Source organism: Fukomys damarensis, unplaced genomic scaffold (assembly GCF_012274545.1).
Source record: "Fukomys damarensis isolate Sample0158 unplaced genomic scaffold, DMR_v1.0_HiC HiC_scaffold_26, whole genome shotgun sequence".
Lineage (NCBI taxonomy): Eukaryota > Metazoa > Chordata > Mammalia > Rodentia > Bathyergidae > Fukomys > Fukomys damarensis.
This window is the reverse complement of record NW_022900938.1, coordinates 12,361,376-12,380,377: the sequence shown is the minus strand read 5'-3', so window position 1 is coordinate 12,380,377 and position 19,002 is coordinate 12,361,376. Positions and strand designations below refer to the sequence as shown.

The window sequence follows — 19,002 nt, the reverse complement described above, 5'->3', positions numbered from 1 at the left end:
GGAAAGCTAATGGCCCACAAAAGCCCACCTCCACCCCTGGTTGTTGTATTTATTCTTGGTTTAGTTATCACTTTATAGGTGTAAACATTTGACTTTTTTTTTCATCTTTTTGACACATTTGATTTTGACAGTTTTGTGGTACCTGTATTTTTCACTGATTTGATTCAATAATATTTTATAAACATTTGAAAAGACTCTTTCTTGACTTCACTATTAATGTAGCTGTGTTGCTCTGGATTCCAAACCTCACATTTCTGTACAGAATCTTCTGATGATTTTCTAATTGTGGCCACTTCTGGCCTCACAACTTCTTTGTCCATTCTGTACTGTTATAAAAGAATATCCAAGGATGAGTAATTTGTAATGAACAGAAATTTTACTGGCCACCTTGGAAATATCCATTGTGTCTTACGGCTTAGTCCCACTTTGTACCCACCTCACCACATGGCTTTGCTGTATAAGACATCTTTGAAAATTAGGGTGAGCAGGCAACCCACTTTCAGGTCCCCCTTGTGCCTGTCTTGGACAGCAGCTCTTTTCCTACTATTAAAAAAAGAAAATAAATTTACTGGCTAATAGTTTTAGAGGCTGGGAAGTTGAAAGTCCAGAGGCCAACACCTGGAAAAAGTTTGCTTATTGCCTTTTCCATTATGAAAGGGAAAAGAGAGGAGGAGAGAACATGAAAGCGAGGTGAACTCCTTTTTAACGAATGTGTGTTGGCCACAGCAGGAAGGGTAGAGAGGAGAGAGAACAACTAAATGTTCTTGATTTCCTTAGTCGGTAAAACATTCTCTAGCAACTGGTCTTGATTTCCTGTCAGTAAAATATTCTCTAGCAAATGTCCTGACATCTCACCTTCCTTTTCTTTCTTTCTTTTTTTGCATTTTTTTTCTGGTACCGGGAATCAAACTCAAGACCTTTTTCTTAACAAATATTATACAAAGTTAGACTGGAATGTAAAATGAATATTTATATTTTAAAATATATTACAGTAAAAGACATATTGCTATGAATCTCCCTCCATTACTACTTTAACCTTCCACTGTTTTAATCATGCTAACCCCTCATTCTTGTCACTTTCTGAAGCATTTCTGGAAATCCTCTTTCATAAGTGTCTTTGTGAGGTTCAATAAGACATATGGTGAATGCTGCTGCTGATTGCCATTCAATACATGCACACACACACACACACACACACACACTGAAAAATAAAACAAATCCCGAGTCTTTTACAAATAGAAACATGATTAATATCTTGTGTTTTCATCCTAGTTCTATAGATGCAAATATATTTGTTTATATTGTAAAAATATTGGGATATAATTTTAAAGAACAATAATGTAATCCAAATATTACATAGATTTTTCAGTTCTTAACATGATTAGTAATAGCTGCATAGTATGTCCTTATAAAATTGAGCTATGACTCTTAGTAGTTCTTCAATTTCTGCCTGTTCAAGTTGCTCATGTGTTTTCTTAAATAATAATGTTATTATCTCTTGCAATCAAGTTGCCATTACTCTCTCTGTACTATTAAAGGTCTGATCTAGATTTTTGTTAGCAAATTTTCAAAACCTCCTATTGTAGGAGGAACTTAATCACTGCCATCCTGTGCCAATTCAATCTGACAAGCATTCATGAGCACTTATAATGCACGAGACACTTCTGATCCAGCATTTAAGAAAATGAACTCAATGGTTGGAAAATCAGTTTTAGACATAAAACACACTGATTGCAAAGACTTTTATATTAGAACTTGAATGAGATTTTTGTCCACAAAGAGAACCTTGAGTTAATGGAATCTAAAGAATGAGAGGCCTTGGGGAAAGATATTGTTCAGATCTGATATGCCATTAAGATATTAGATGCTTTTAATGCTGCCATGAGAAAAATCCAAATGATACACATTCATGATAGTAATGAGAAAAGAATTTTTAAAAAGAGCCTTCCACAGAATCGCTCTGCATAATGCCATTGATTAAATAATGACTACAAGGAAATTACACCTTAAAGTGTGATAGCATCCACTAGAATATTTTAACCTCCTCTGAAGAAATATATTTGCTAACATTCTAATACAACTCTGTGTATAATGTCTTTCAAGAGAGCTAAATTGGTTCAGGAAATGGAGGTGGTGATTGAGTTGTAACTCTTTGAGGGTATTACTTCTCTGTGAGGTAAAAAGTGTACTTTGATGTTTCAAAAACCATTGAAAGTTGTTTTTAATAGAAACAACTCTCTGGTATTGAAATGAAGTTTCAAACCCATGGAAATAGTAATAGTGGATAATGTACTAACTAATTATGAAATATGAAACTATGAAGCTATGATCAGAATAAAAGGTGAATGTTTACATTTTAAATTTTTTATTACGGAAAAGGCAGGTTGCCATTAATGTCCCTCAAAACACTCCACCTTGGTTGAACATATTTATCACACTATTCACAACACTTTTTGAAAGTCCTCTTTCACGAGTGTCTTTTGTTGTATTGTCTTGCCTGCCTTGCTGACCTACAATGACTCACAATATTTAGCATTATGGTCCTTTTGACTCTAAGGAAGAGCCAGCAGTTGTACAGGGCCAGATCCAGTGAAAAGATTGGATGAAGATACACAGTGATGTTTTTACTTGACAGAACTTGATCAACGTTTGATGGTGATAAAATGTGCAAATGTTTAAATTTAAAAATTGTATTAGAAATGTCTCTAGTTTCTTGTTCTTTATAGTTGAGTAGTACTCCATTTTATTAAAAACAACAACAACAACAACAAAAAATCTTCTTTGTCCAAGCTCTAATTGATGGGCAACTGGGCTGCTTCTTCCAAGTTTTACCTATTACAAACTGTGCTGCTATAAACATGGGTGAGTATATGTCACTGAGGTATGATTCTTCTAATTCTTTTGGTGAGATACACAGCAGGGGAATAGCTGGGTCAAATGGGACCACCTATCCTACTTTTTTGAAGTATCTCCATATTGATTTCCACAGTGGTTGCACCAGTCTTCACTTCCACCAACAGTGAAGAAGGATTTCTTTCTCCTCACACTCCTGCCAGCATTTATTATTGGTTGATTTCTTGATAGCAGCCATTCTGAGTGGAGTGAGATGGAATCTCAGTGTTATTTTCAAAATGGATTCACATTGAGGCCATTCTCTTAACTGAAATAAGTAGGACACACATGTGAAAATACAGAATATTTTCAATGGTATGAAAAACTCAAAGTGCATATGATTAGCAAAATGTAAGGGGCCAGGGGCTTAGCGCAGTGACACAGTGCCTGCCTTACAAGAACAAAGTCCTGAGGTCCATCCCTGATACTGGAAAAAAAAAAGTAAAATTGATAATGTGAAATAGGAAGAAAAAGATCTAAAGGTATAGGGAAAGTGGGAGAGAGGGGAAAGGAAAGAAGGGAAAGGAAAAATATGAGAAAGGGAAAAAATGGAAACAGAGTCTTTGTACATAGGGAAGGGTTGGGGGGTGGAGGGAGGGTCGGGGAGTGGGGAAAAATAAGAACCAAGACCCGTCATGTAAAGGCACAAGACCCAGTGATGAATACAAATGTATTGTATACCTAAAATGTACTAATGGAAAAAAAAACTGTGTTATTGTAAAGAGTTAATTTTTCTGCCCATTCTGTAGGTTGTTTATTCATTCTGTTGATTATCTCCTTTCCTGTGTTGAAGATTTTAGTTTGACAAAATCCCACTGGTTGATTCTTTGTATTATATCATGGATCATTAGGGTTCTGTTCAGGAAGACTGTGCCTTTTCCAATGTTTTCAAAATTTTACCAACTTTTTTCTCCCAGGAGAGTCAGTATTTCTTTCTTTCTTCTTCTTTTTTTTTTTTTTTTTAACGGGGATTGAGCTCAGGACCTTGTGCGTTAGAGGAAGGCAGTGGAACCACTGAGCAAAATCCCAGCCCTTCTATTTCTGTTTTTATATGTAGATCTTTGATCCATTGTTAACTGATTTTAGTACAGGGTGAAAGGTACAAGTTAGATTCATTCTTCTGCATGAGGATAATCAGTTTTCCCAGCACTGTTTGTTAAATCGACTCTTTGTCAGGCATAAATTATAAATTCTTTGTCAAAATTTAGAGAGCTGAATATGTCTGGGAATACTTTGCATTCTCTCTTCTATTCAGTTGAGGAATATGTCAGGGCTTTTTTCCACTTTATCAGTGCCATGTTAGTATTACTTCAGCTTTGTGGTATAATCTGATAGCTCATGTAAAAATGGCCATTAAATATATGTAAACTTTTTAACATTTTTGAACATTATGGGAAAGAAAATTAAAATAACACTGACATTTCACTTTACTTCAAGAATAGTGGATATTATCAGGGATTCAAGGAACAACAAGCCCTGGAAAAGCTGTAGAGGAAAAAGAGAAATCTTCCACCTTGTTGGTAGGAATGTAAACTTGTACAATGATTTACAATGATTGTGGCAATCAGTATGGTGATTCCTCAAAAAGCTAAAATTAGAGATTCCATTCAACACCGTTATAACTGTTCGAAGTATCTTCTGAAAAGATCTAAAGTCATCATGTTACAGTATTTTGAGCATGCTCATGTTTATAGCAGCACAACTCACAAATATTAAATTATAGAAGTGTCTTATATGCCCACCAGTAGTTGCATGGTTAAACAAAATGTGATACACACACACACACACACACACACACACACACACACTATGGAGTAGTACTCAGCCATAAAGAAGACAGATTTGAATCATTTGCAGGAAAATGGATAGATCTTGAGATCAAATACCAAATGAAATAAATCAGATGCAGATACTTAAATTATTTCATGTTTTCTCTAATATGATAGCTACTGAAAATATAAATAATTTCAAGAGAAAAGTAAAATAGAAATGATAGGAAATGCAGGTAGGTTGTTTAGATGGGAGGAGAATGTAAAAATGGGTTAAGATGCAATATGTATTTGTATCAATTTGCCAAATTGAATGTAATTACCTTCAAAAGCATATACTGTATATGGATACTGATATAGGCACATATGCCAACAGGTACATATAATACATTTTTAAAAAGAAAATTACATTCAACTGGAAATAGGGGAAAACTCAAAATTTGCTTTGTATTTTCAAACTACATAGGCAATCCATCCAAAATTAAAGCTGTAGTTCAAAAGATGCCATTGAGTTTTATTTTTGTATCTTGGTCTCTGCCAAACTAAAAAAAAACTCACAATTTAATAATGGCTGCTAGTCATTAACAACTAGCAATTAATGATCATAGACAGAAGCATGACATCATGTTATAGAACAAAACAGAATATTTTTCTCCCGAGAATGTTCTCTCTCTCCCTCTCACTCTCTCTCTTTCTCTCTCCTTCCCTTCCTTCCCACCGCCCATCTCCACTGCAGAGACACATGCTTACAATTCAGTTACATAGTAAAAAGGCTTTATTTAAGGAACAATCAGCATTTTTATTATTTTAGTTCAGTACTTCTTCTTCCTCTGTGGAATTCTATAAAGCAGGTGGAAGGATGTAATTTGTAATGTAAAATTATATTGCCATGTGCAACTTCAGAAATCACCATCGAATGTTGATCTTCAGAACAAAGTCTTTATTGGCTGGGGGTTCTCCAGAGAAACAAAGCCGGTAGGGTGTGTGTGTGTGTGTGTGTGTGTGTGTGTGTGTGTGTGACAGAGACAGAGACAGATTAAGGAATTGGCACAGACAAGTGATAATTGTAAGGGCTGACAAATTCAGTCTGCTCATCGGGGTACCAGGCAAGAAACCTAGAGAAGATAGGAGCTTGTATCTCTAGTCTGGAGGCCATATGGAGGCATGGTCCTTTACTTCATTGGGAGACCTCAGTCTATTCTCTGAAGTCCTTCATTTGATTGAACAAGGCCCATTTGTCTTGTGGAAGGTTACCTGTTTTACTGAGAATCAGCTGATTTAAATGTTAATGCCATCAAAAGTATCTTCACAGCAAAATCTACACTGGTGTTTGACTTACTGTCTGCCTACTGTGGCAGTCGAGGTTCACACATATAGTAGCCCATCGAAAGTCAGCCTCTTCTTAACTTGGAGCCCATGCACATTTCCTGAAACCACACTTAATCCACAAATAAGTCCAAAGCAGGATGTTAATAACCAGATGTTAATATCCTGCATATATCTGAAATCACACTAACCCTTTCCTCAAAATGGAAGGCAAAGTCATAAGATGATGCTTACTTTTCCCCTTAGGACATTGTAACTTACATACTCTGATGTACATTTAGAAATAATAAAATACTGTGTTGTGATTCCATTCGTGTTATACAATACAAGGATAAAGTAGTAAAGAGAACATAAATATGCATGAATGCACCTATATCTATATATTGATATCTGTATCTAAATATTTGGCCCTCTGTACCTGTGAGCTCCACATCTATGGATAAAATAAAACCTGGGTCTAAATTGAACTTGATCAGCTCATCATGGTTCTTTTGCCAGTGTGGTGACCCAAAACCTTCATTCCTAATTGTTGGTCTTAATGGAATAGAATTATTAGTTTTCCATTTGCTTCAAACACAGAACATTACTATGTGACTTCCTAAAATAAAGTCTTCTGAATTCCACCTATAATCTTCCTACCTGTGGAGTGGAGTACGAGTTCCCTCTTTCATGTGTATGACCCAGTGGCGTGAGAAGACAGAAGAGCCTGGATAAGAGTCTTAACTTCCCCTTCAGCGGCATCATTGAGATTCCCCCTTGTGGAAGGATTTCTAGCTTTGGAACAAAGACCTGTGGGTGTGTAGAACACAAGTATGCCGGACAGAAAGTAAAAAGTTTGCTAGCAGCACATCACGAGTTGTAATACAGATTGATGCCACCATCAAGCTTTCTCACTCACTGATCCCCGGGACCATGTGTCTTGGCTACAGGAGTTGCAGCACTATATACTGACTGAGCTTACACGGCCTTTTGGAGAGTCTTTCCTCAGCACTGCATAGTATCACCACTGATACCAACTTAATCAACTAGGTGCTATGGACTAGGACCAGTGATCAAACTGGCCTACAATCCACTATAACTTTTACTCTGGCTAGCCTGTCTGGAGGGTTTTTTGTTGTTGTTGTTGTTGTTGATTTGTTTGATTTTACCTGAGATATCTTTTTTTTCTTTTCTTCATATAAATCTTTGCTGAACATAATCACCTCAAGGTGATCTTGCATGGTCAAAACAACCTAAGAGCCTTCCCAAAGAATAGTGTTTTGATATAATTCACTTTGGTATGGATGAGACCTGTGACTTGATCCCAAATCATGAAATATGAGGGTCAACAGGATGCCACTCGATTACTCGGGAGTCTTGCATACATTATCATACACAGGACTTCATTTTAGCAGATTGGAGAGGGGAATTCTTGTTGATGTTGGAGAGGCTGTCATGTTTTCAGAAAGCTTGTGAGAGTTCCCTGGGGCATGAAACTGCCAGAGCCTCTAGATGTTGAATGGCTCTGGCTGAAAGCCAGCAGAAAGCACATATCTCAGTCCGACAACCTCAAGGTCGTGAATTCAGGCAATGATTTTAGGGAGCTTGAAAAAAGATTCTTTTTAATTCCTGGAGAAGCTTCTAAATGAAAATTCACCCCAGAAATACTTTTATTGAACAAAGGACAGACAGGCATACTGACCCAGAAATAAAAAATCATAATAAATACGTACTACTTTTAGTAAAGATGAATTTACAGTTATTTGTCACACCAAACAATAGAACATCAGAAAAGCCTCTCCAAAAATTGCCTTTGAATTAGCTGTCCTTTTACTAGCCACATGTCCAGAAGCCCTCTTTTTATTTAATCCACATGGATTTTCTCTATTACGCCATGCAGTTAACACACTTACAGGTTTTAAAGGCTATCTCTCTCAACTATGATGAAAAATCATAAGAAAAGTAGAAGTTTTTTTTTTCTTTTTTGACAAAAATATATCAGTGGTGATTAAAAAATCACCTAAAAAATACTGGACACTTGGTTAAAGATAAATGACTGTATGTATCACAGCCAAGCAAGCCAGCCAACCTTGAAGAGTTAGACAGCTGGACTGACATAGAGCAGAATAAATACCGGAGGAAAATCACAGGCATGTTCCAGGAAATCCTGACTCCAATGTTTGTTCTGCCACTTGTAATAATGCTGGAAAAGTCTAAAATTTGATTAGATTCAGCTTTATCATTTCTAAATATAAATAATATGCAAGCTTTGTATTCTGTATGTTATTTCCAAGTTCAAGGTAGCATATGGAATATACTAAATACCTGTTAAGGAATAACATCAGTTCTAAATAAAGAAATAAACAGGGTACATATGTAAGAATTTTAACTATGATCAAATTTAAAAGTGAGTGATGCCAATGAGCACAGGATGTGGTACAGAATCTCATATACAATGAAAGGAGCAAAAAAAAAAAAAAACAATGCAAAGTCCTTTTAAAGAGCTGTTTGTGAAACAATAAGAGCCTCAGAAAGATCATATACAAATAGTTTATTGCAGCAATTCAAATTGCAGGAGCCGATGCTGTGATTGGACAGTTACATAGAGGTAAAAATGTCTATAACAATTTGGTTTTAGATGGTAAAATAATGTAGTTGACATACACGTTTATGCACAAAGTGATAAATAATCCCACACAGAGTAATGGATTTTCTCTCATTGTTGTCCAGAATGTATTCTTCCTCTCCCTCCCTCTTCTCATATTGACTACTGATTAGTCAGTCTCTCAACCTCATTCACGAACCTGGGACCAAGATCAACTGACACTTCCAACTTCATGGGTTTCTGAAAACTAACCTTGATTTTTCCAGTGTTGCTTTGCTCCCTATCAAGCTGATAACAGTAGTGAGGAGATAGAGAGTAGGGCTTCTGAGAAGCTTCCATTCCAAGAAATATTGGCTCTCTGTGCTTTGTAATTTGCTACGTGCATATTTCCAAAGAATACATTGAATAATATGCCATTGCCCAATTCCTGATGGCTGACATTTCTGCCCTGATAGTTTTCATTAAAATTTTTTGAGTAATCCTCAATAAACTCTCAAAGAAGCTTTATCCTTGATATTTCCGAAAACTCCTAAGTATTACCTTATGTATTTATGTGAAAATTAAGTTACATTGTTTTTATTTGAAATTCTCAAACAAATGCACTTAACTTCTGTTAGTTATCTTTCAAACTTACTCCCTAAAGAGAATATTGAATTTATGCTTCAAAAAATTACAAGAAGGGATATTAAAAATGTATGAATTCTAGCCTTAACTCTCCCCAAACTTGGTTCAGATCAATATGCTCTGCAGCTGATATCAGCATACTAACTAGACTGGTTAACTTTAGTATCAGGAGGTCTAAGCCTAAGAAAAGTATGTATCCATTTATGATCGAGATTAGTGAGAATGCTGGCTCACCTGGACAGCCTCAGCAAGACTGAGATTATATGCTTTAAGTGCACACAGTTACCTCCATGAGCCATACGCAACAGTCAGTTTTATTGCAGAGAGACTTACAGCTGGTGTTTTCTAACAGGCTGTTTCTTCGATATTCAGCTACTCTATCAATGGAGACAGATGAATCATCATGTCTAATTTGGAAGAAGAATTAGTAGAGTCGTGGCACTTTATATACTTGCTTCAAAAATGAAGCTTGGCTTTCACTCAAAGTATTATGCAGTGTTTTTCACCCTATGTAAATATATGTAATTTATTTACTATATATGTTTACATAATCGGTTACCTTTCATACTAAATATTGTGTTAAAAGTAGTAAAACCTTTCTTTTTTGTTTGTTGCCTCCTATATCCCAAGGTTATTACCAGGGAATAGTATCATGCCTGTTATAATAAAACTATGCAGACATAAATAAATAATACAGTAATAAAATATTCCTTAATGATTAGCTCTTTCACTGATATTGCAACTTTTTTTCTTTAGTTCCCTTGGCACTTTAATTCTGTGAAGCATTTATTTTAGAAAACTTTACTTCTTTTTCCTTTAGCAACCTTCTTCTAGCACCCAGGAATTCTAGAGTTCACCTCTCTTGACTGGCTGTTGGTTCTTGTAAAGGTGGGCAGCGCTTCTAGGTAAAGGAAATATAGGAGACAAATATGACCGATAAGATCCTCGTGGTTTGGCATATTATGCATAGTTCCCATTATTTCTGCATGCACACTGCACTATTCATATTTTGTACATCAGTATTATTTAGAATACATATGTTTCTATCTCTATTTGTACAGAATGTTTTATTTCCTGAAATACCCTCCTGTGCCCAATGTCTAACCTTTCTTCTGCAGGCTAATACTATACATTATTCAAGAATCAGTTCAGATCTTCCTTTCCAGATAGCCCTCCTTGGTGTTTTTTGAACATCCCTGCAGGTCCTTATATGGACCTGTAAGAATAATTCAATTCTAAATGTATTCTCTCCCTATTTCTGCAAAATGCACATACACACACAAATTCATATACACACATTTGCCTACACATATGTGCAGAGACAGAAGCAATGACAATAAAACTATTTTTTAATATTCCCAGCCATTGAACAAAGTGATTATTACTAGTGCTCCATAATTACCCTTTGGGTCTTGATATACCTTGAAGTCTTTGAAAAAATATAGATGAACAAGACTATTAATTACTAAAATTAAGAAGTAAAAATTTCATGACCTATGACATTCTAATTCTAGATTTGTTTTTAAGATCAAAAGAATTGAATTCACATCCCACAATCGTAGCTACTTTTGATAGCATATCAATGGGATATCAAAGTTTATATGACATGTGTGCAGTTTATTTATGAAGCAGTCTATTTTTTATCTAAATTCTATGCTGGAAAAATTCCTGCAGAAATATGTCAGCGCAAGAAAGCATTCTTAAATTCTTTGTAAAATTAAAACTAATCTAGGAATATCACTAGATACACGTAGATGACAGAAATATGTAAATATATGCACATACCTTCTATACAACTCATTAAACTGCTAGAAATCACTTGAATGTGAATCTATGTCTATGTTATATATGGCTTCAGATAGATGATGCTGTGTAAATGAAATCAAGAGACACAATTCAGTACCACCAAATGCCTAATATTATTTAGTCAGAATAAGTAACTTTTAAAGGGTTCCATTGATATTCTGGAAGTTATAAACTGTTCACATAATAACTTAACAAAAATATATTAAGTAGGAATTTTGCATACCAGACATATTCTAAACTTCTGGTATAAATCAGTGTAACTGTATACAGTACATACAAAAACAAATTTTAGTAAGTTCATTAAAATATGACTAGTATAATCTTAATTTCTTAAACTTCTCTAAATTTCTTATATATTGCAATCACCTAACAATATGAACCACTGAGAAAAAATGCTACTTTAGTCAATCTTACTAACTTTACACTGTCTCCACGAGAAATCACAGTGAAAGTTCGCAGCATGGGACAATTTTGATTCCCCATAAATGACACAACTCTTGATAATTCATCAATTTCATTTAAGTCTATATGCTACATATCTGCCCTTCAACCTCAAAAATAAAATCCTCTAATTCAACAGAAAAATAATGTCCTAAATACTAAGAATTATCAGAAAAATAATAATTTTCCCCCAGGGTCATAAATTATTTGAGGAGTGGCCTGATTTTTGAGAGGCGTTGTTTTAAATCATGCCCATAGAAAAGTGCATTATGGAATAACATGAGACATTTACTGTTGCAAAACATGAAAATGACCACAGAACTTCCTTGTATAGAACACAGCAAAGTAGGAGGGATTTTATCATATATAACTAGAATGCACAAGTCAACTGAATTGGTTTGAAACTTAGTGGTTTATAAGATTTTAATGTATCATCTGAATTAGGCAGAGAAACTTAGCAGACAACAATCAATAAGAAGATATAAAAGTTTTCAATTTCAGTTTACCCCAGGCATAGATATATGTTTCACTGCAATGTGACGGTGTGCTTTGGCATTTTCACAAGGCAAAAAGGAACAAAACGCTTGTTAGCAGCTTGTTTTCACTCATGTTTTGTTTCTTCTTTGATGAGGACAAAGACATTTATTGGAAAATTCCAACAACAATAAATCTTTAAAAGGGCCATAGACCCAAAAACTATTAATTGTTTTCATATTTTTTAATAGAGGCTCAAAGAACTGAAACAAAGGGAATTTGCTCGAAATGTAGCGTCTAAATCCAGGAAAGATGTAAGAAAACAGGAAAAGGCCCTCCAACGCCTGCACAAGCTGGCTGAGCTAAGAAAGGAAACTGTGTGGTGAGTACCTAGGGAAATGTTACATTTTCTTAAAATATGACCTGGGTTGGGGGTGGGGAGTTGAAAATAAAGGGCAGGAATCTATTTATTTCTGTACCCAGAGTAAGGCACACATGTTTTCGTGGCCTTATGCAGGCTGTAAATAGTCATTTGAATTTGAATTTGATGCAAACACCTATTTAATGTACATTTCCATAAAAAGCTAAAATTACTATAATTTTGGTTTGTAAAAAATAAATTTGTCATTATGCTGTTACTTAAGCTATCTTAATTGAAAGATAACCCATTTCTTGATGAATTCACAACATTTGTTGAAGAAGAGAGCAAGGCGAGGTCCTGTCTTACAACCTTTGTTGCAAAAGGACTTTTAAGAGCAATTTATTTTACATGAAAAATTTCTTTGAAATTATCTTTCAAAATTAAAACAAGGGTCAGGAATGTATTGTGTACTTTTGAAGTAATTCAAAATTAGCTCCACTGTGAATAAAACTAGACTGTTAGAAGGTCGCAGCTCTTTTTTTGTGGCAGTTGTGCTGTGTAGACCAGACTGGGCTTGAACTTGCGTTTTGCTTCCACCACCCCAGCCCGTGAGGGCTGGAGTTACTGACATGCACCACCATGCCTTACTAGAATTTCTCAACTCTTCAACTTTGACCTGCTTCTCACAATATAATTGGGAACTTGCAATCCCAGGCACAACGGTGTTGTTAAAATAAGACCACTTTTCAAAGTGTCCTTTTCCCCCCAGTAAATAAAAATTCTCATTACTGTATGTATCAAAGTTATATTATATGGAATCTATTTTACACTGAAAAGCGTTATGGGATATGTTGACCTATCAAAATACGTCACAAAAGTGTTATGAGATATACTGACATATTTTAGGGATACCAAAATTTGATAAAATCAAAGTAAAATTAAATGAGTTTAGAGTGCTGCATGGAACTGTTATAAAAAATGAATATAATCGTTCTTCAGTTATACTAATAGATACATTTGCTCTGTGGAAACAAATGGAAAATTGTCCAAGTTAATGCTATAGAGAATCACAGGACATATGTAATTTAGTGTTCTAGAAGTGGCATTTTCAGATATATTGAGAAGTTGAGTTAACAATATGTATACAAAAAGAGTATGTATTTCTTACCTAAATTATTATCCTTAATATAGAGTACATATTTCACTTAGCGCGCACACGCACACACATGCACACACACATACACACACACACGCAAACATATTACAAACACAATTTCCCATCAATTTTGTGCTTCTAAAAATGTGCAGGTAGAAATTGGTGCTGTTATTTAGTAGCAGATATGACAAGGGCGCGGTGCACTGTGTGTGTAGTTATATAAAGAAAATATTCCAATGCAAATGGTTCAGTATTTATAAATTATAGAATACTGAATTTTTTAAGTAGAATGGAAAATTCTGTACAAGATAATTCTGCTGTGGTACAGAGAAGATTTCGGGATTTCCTACATTTATATGTTGAACAGTGTGGTTCTTTAATTCAGAAATATCATGATGTACTATAATATAATGGAAAATGAATATAATTCAAATCTCAGGTACTCTTTTATCCTGCACTACTATATTTTATGATATAATATACACACTCAATCTAACATTAAATATGGAATCTAGCATTTCTAAAACACTGCCAGCTCTCATCCAGCTAAGCCCATTTGTTAGCTATCTTTGCATGACAGCAAACCAAACCACTTTCTCGGAGGTAGAAACTCAGCGAATGTTGGTTGTGTGAATAATGGATGAAATGAATTGGTTGAACCAAATTCCCAATCTTTGTAAGTCATGATTGAGTTTAGATTTCAATTTCATTCCTATTTTTCACGTAACATCAATGATATCAACTATTTTTGTTAAAAAATAGATTTGCTTTAGAGAATTTTATAACACTACAAAATTTCATTGAAGATGAAGGCATGGAGATTAAACAATAAACGACCCAGAAGCACAAGTTTGAGAGCATAGGAAGGTCCTATGCATCGCTCTTTACAGCACTCCTGGTAATTTCAAGATGATATCTTTCAAGTTAGCTAAAAAAATAAGCAGAGCAAAATGATACTGTGATATTATGCAAAGCATCTGCACCGTAGTGAAGTAATTATCTTACAAAGATGTTAAAATTTGAAAAATCTCAAAACTTAGTGACATTTTAGATATGTGCTTGACTATTATTCCTCCAGAGTGTTGAATTTCACATACACTTTGCTTTCTTTTTGTAGTGCTCCTGGAAGTGGCCCCATGTTCAAGTCAACAACTGTTACTGTGAGAGAAAATCATAACGAAATTTCCCAAAGAGTTGTTGTGGATTCAGTTAACGACCAGCAAGATTCCAAATGTATTTTGATTCATAGCGAAGAGCATACTAAAGATGTCACCACAGTCGCTGCAGATTCCAAAGTCGCAAACAGCTATGCAGCAAATAAGAATCAACTTGGAGACCAAGCCCAGGGAATTCATAGGCACAAAATTGGCTTTTCCTTTGCATTTCCAAAGAAAGCATTGGTGAAGTTGGAGTCCTCAGCGGCAGCCTTCTCTGAAAGCAATGATGAAGCCTCTGTGGGAAAAGAGTTTAGCAGGAAAAGTAGGTTTGTTCCTAGTGCTTGTCAGCCACAACGATCTTCCCCAACAGATGCGCTTTTGAGTTCTGAGGAGAAAGCTGACTCCTCCTATCCAGCAGAGGCAATGTGCCGTGACAAAGAAACTGCTCGAACTCAAGAGATGAAAGAAGTCTCCAGTGAAAAAGATGCATTTTCATTGCCTTCGTTTTGCCAGGTGCAACTCTCTTTATGTTCTGAAGCGGACAGTTGCAAAGGTTCACTCCCATTAGCAGATCAAATGCCCATGGAAGATATTACTGTTAGTGAAGAGGTACCTCTAAGTGGTAACAGCTCTGAGTTGTTAGAGAATAAACCTACAATTCCTAATATGTCTGATGAGTGTATATCTGTGCAAGCTACTGCAGAGGAAAATGTAAACAATAATGATGCATCCACAATTGAAACTGAAAATAAAAATGGTCAGGAGACACTGGCCCCTACAAACACTGAAATGGATACAATAACCTTACCTAAAAAAACAGATCTGCATAAAAGACAGTCTGAGCCATTTGTCCCTGTATTTAATAAACATGGATCTACAGTCCTGCAGTGGCCATCAGAAATGCTAGTTTACACAAACACAGAACCTTCAATTTCCTACAGCTGTAATCCTCTCTGTTTTGACTTCAAGTCCACTAAATTAAAAAATAATCCAGATAAAAATAAGCTGCCTTTAAATGATCTTTGTGCTCAGCAGAAGGGAGAAGATCTCTATAAGAGACCAGTTCCAGGCTGCAAGGACCTAACTATGGCAGGATTCATAGAATGTGAAATTGGTGGTACAGAAAATGAATATACCCAGATCACTCCTGTTTTGCCAGACAACAGTCTTTCTAATATATGTGACTCTGGAAAAAATGAGAACATGGATCAGAGGTTTAGAAATATTTCCTGTAGAATCAGGAAAACAGAAAAATATAATTTTACTAAGAATCACATAAAACAAGACTTTGTAGACAAGAAATACAACAAACTAAGGTTGAAGGATACTCATGAACTTTGGTTCCATACAAGTAGGGGAAAGAAAACAAGAAAGTTTTGTCAGCCTCATCACCACAGGGAGAAAACCAAAGAATCAGAACCTCACTGCAAACTGGAAATGGAGACTAGCTCCACTGGTAAAACTAGGAAAATTTTCCTGGAAACAATTTCGGAAAAGCAATATTCAGTAACAGAGCAATTATTGGACTCACATCAGTTACCTGATAAAAGGCCTAAATCAGCATCTGAAAATGAAGAAATGTGTGAAACGTGGAAGACTGACTACAATAGCAATGACCCTATCAGTTCTAAAACCTACTGCAAAAAGAACAGAATGCTTTTCAGTGGACAATCAAATCCAACAATGATATATTCTGGCAAGCATAATGTAACATACTCCAGAGCTTACTGTTGTTGGAAAACCAGACTGTCACGCTATAGTCAGGATCACAGATGCTTAGTTCTTCAAAATGACACAAAACACATGAGTCAGAATCAGCCTGTTAAGAGAGGTTACAATTCTCTCATGAATGAATCAGAACGATTCCACCGAAAACGCAGGCAGCATTCGCATTCTTACTCTTCAGATGAAAGTTTAAGTCGACAGCATTATTTACCAGAAGAATTTTTGAGATCAGCAAGCGCTTCCGTTGCTCCCTATAAGCCTAAAAAGAAGCGAAGAAGGAAAAGAAGCAGATTCCACATGGGAGGTGAAACGTCGGATGTCAGTGAAAATGCAGATAATTCCATGAAAAGGAGTTCTTCATTGAATCACCTGGATGGGTTCATAAGTGAAGACAAAACAGAAAGAACAAAACCTCAGGAAGTTGCAACTGCTGGAAGGAACTCAGAGCAAACAGTCCAAGTAAAAGACAAATTGGCTTTACTCCCTAGCAACCTCGGTCCTTCAGAAACCAGTGGTGAAGCTGAGCACTTAGGGATGGAGATCAATTCTGACGAATCGTCAGCGATTTCCAGTGATTCCATCACATCTGTGCATGTAGCTCACCCCCAAACAAAAGAAACAAGCAACACCACCTCACTGGAACACAAAGACAGAAGTGAGACTACAAATATTAATGAAAAGCAAGTTCCTTTCAAGGTGCCTAATATTGAAAGGAACTTTAAACAGTCGCAGCCTAGATCATATCTTTGCCACTATGAACTGGCCGAGGCCCTTCCACAAGGAAAGATGAACGAGGCCTCAACAGAGTGGCTGTGTTATAATTCAGGAATCCTTAACACACAGCCACCATTACCATTCAAGGAAGCACATGTCAGCGGTCATACATTCATTACAACTGAGCAGATCCTGGCTCCTTTAGCTTTACCCGAGCAAGCGTTATTGATCCCACTAGAAAACGGTGAGAAATTCAAACCTCTACCTTGTGAGGTTTACCAGCACATTATACAGCCAAACATGCTGGCCAATAAGGTCAGGCTTAGCTTTCCTCCAGCTCCCTTCCCAGCCCCCGCAACATCCCTACAGCCTCTGCCTCTGCAGCAGCCTTTGCGTTCTACCTCTGTGACCACCATCCACCACACTGTTTTGCAGCAGCATGCAGCAGCCGCTGCAGCAGCCGCCGCCGCGGCAGCTGCAGGAACCTTTAAAGTGCTTCAGCCACACCAACAATTTCTTTCCCAAGTCCCAGCTCTCACCAGAACATCTATACCTCAGATCTCAGTGGGACCAGTGGGACCTAGGTTGTGCCCTGGGAACCAGCCCACCTTTGTTTCCCCTCCTCAGATGCCAATCATTCCAGCCTCAGTTCTTCATTCCGGCCACCTGGCTTTTCCCCCTCTACCCCATGCACTCTTTCCTTCACTGCTTTCTCCACACCCTACCGTCATCCCTCTGCAGCCTCTCTTCTAGTCATACCTTCCAGTGGGAAGCAAATACTTACGTGAAAACCGCAGCTAACCCACACCTGGCTATTCAACTGATGGAAATAAACTGGCCGAAGTGTGGCCTCGGTGATTTCAAATCATTTACTGTAAGTTTAATGATGCAAATAAATTCTTATGTTACTGATATATAATATTATTAAAGCACTAAATAGTTTGAAAATCAATACACTATATGCTGTATACTAAAATGATGTCTTAAGGGTATGTATAATGTACATAAAATATATTTATAGTACTGTAATTTATGTTGTAAAGTATGCTCCTTGGTTTTTTCTAATCTTTGTGTATTTGCATCTATTTAATGTTTAGACAGAGCTGATGGCACTATGTTTTGTACCATGTTCCTTGAAACTGTAAATTCAGTGAAAAATACCTTGCAATAAATTTTTGTTAACTATTTAAGTAAATTAAACTTTGGCTTTTAGGTGGTGTTCACTGTTCTTAGGAGTGTGAGTCACTGTATTTGTTCTGCTTGTACTGTTTCTTTCATTCAGTAGACTTTCTGAATATTTGGGGCTCTGCTGCATCAACACGCGGATGCTGCTGTCTATCAGAATAAGTAGAAGGAGGGCCCACTTGTTTTTTCTTCATTTAAGTGTTGCTTAGAAGTAAAATTTATTGTATTTTTTGCCCTCTAATTACACAACAAGCTGTGGAAATTTGTATTACAACAATGATAGTATTTAAAGGGGTAATAACATATATAAGTAAATTCTATAACAGCCACCCCCAAAATTCTAAATCACACATGACAAATAACCAATGCAAGTGTACTTATTACATTTTGAATATTAAAATTTTCAAAAAATCTTTGCTTATTTTCACGTGTTATAGGAATTATACATACATGAATTATTGGAATCAATTAAGAAATAGGTTTCATTTTTTAAAAACCCTATCTATTAAATAAAGTATTGGCATATATGACATGTAGGTATCATCTTAACTGAGCATCTAGAAGTGAGTTTACAGCCTTTCCTTCTGAGAATTTTTCTATCACTCAAGTTGCATCACATTTTTACATTGGCCAGGAACACTTCAGCTTCTTTTCAAGCTTTCAGATTCTGCTTTCAGATTTAATGATCTCTGAATTATTGATTATTCAGGCACTTTTGTATGTAATGAAGCAGTGAAAAAAAGCAGTTATTCAGTAGACAACTAGAGAATAGTACACTTTTTTTTTCC

The 19,002-nt window shown here is 36.0% G+C and overlaps 1 protein-coding gene across 1 annotated transcript in view; it reads left to right on the top strand.

The window, feature by feature from the left end:
• Positions 1-18,179, top strand: part of Znf804a (zinc finger protein 804A) — a 65,373-nt gene extending 47,194 nt beyond the window's left edge. The window contains exons 4-5 of the mRNA XM_010636883.2: positions 12,168-12,298; positions 14,551-18,179. Coding sequence (XP_010635185.1) covers positions 12,168-12,298; positions 14,551-17,782 — 3,363 coding nt within the window. The 3' untranslated portion in view covers positions 17,783-18,179. The remainder of the gene's footprint in view (positions 1-12,167; positions 12,299-14,550) is intronic.
• The last annotated feature ends 823 nt before the right edge of the window (positions 18,180-19,002 follow it).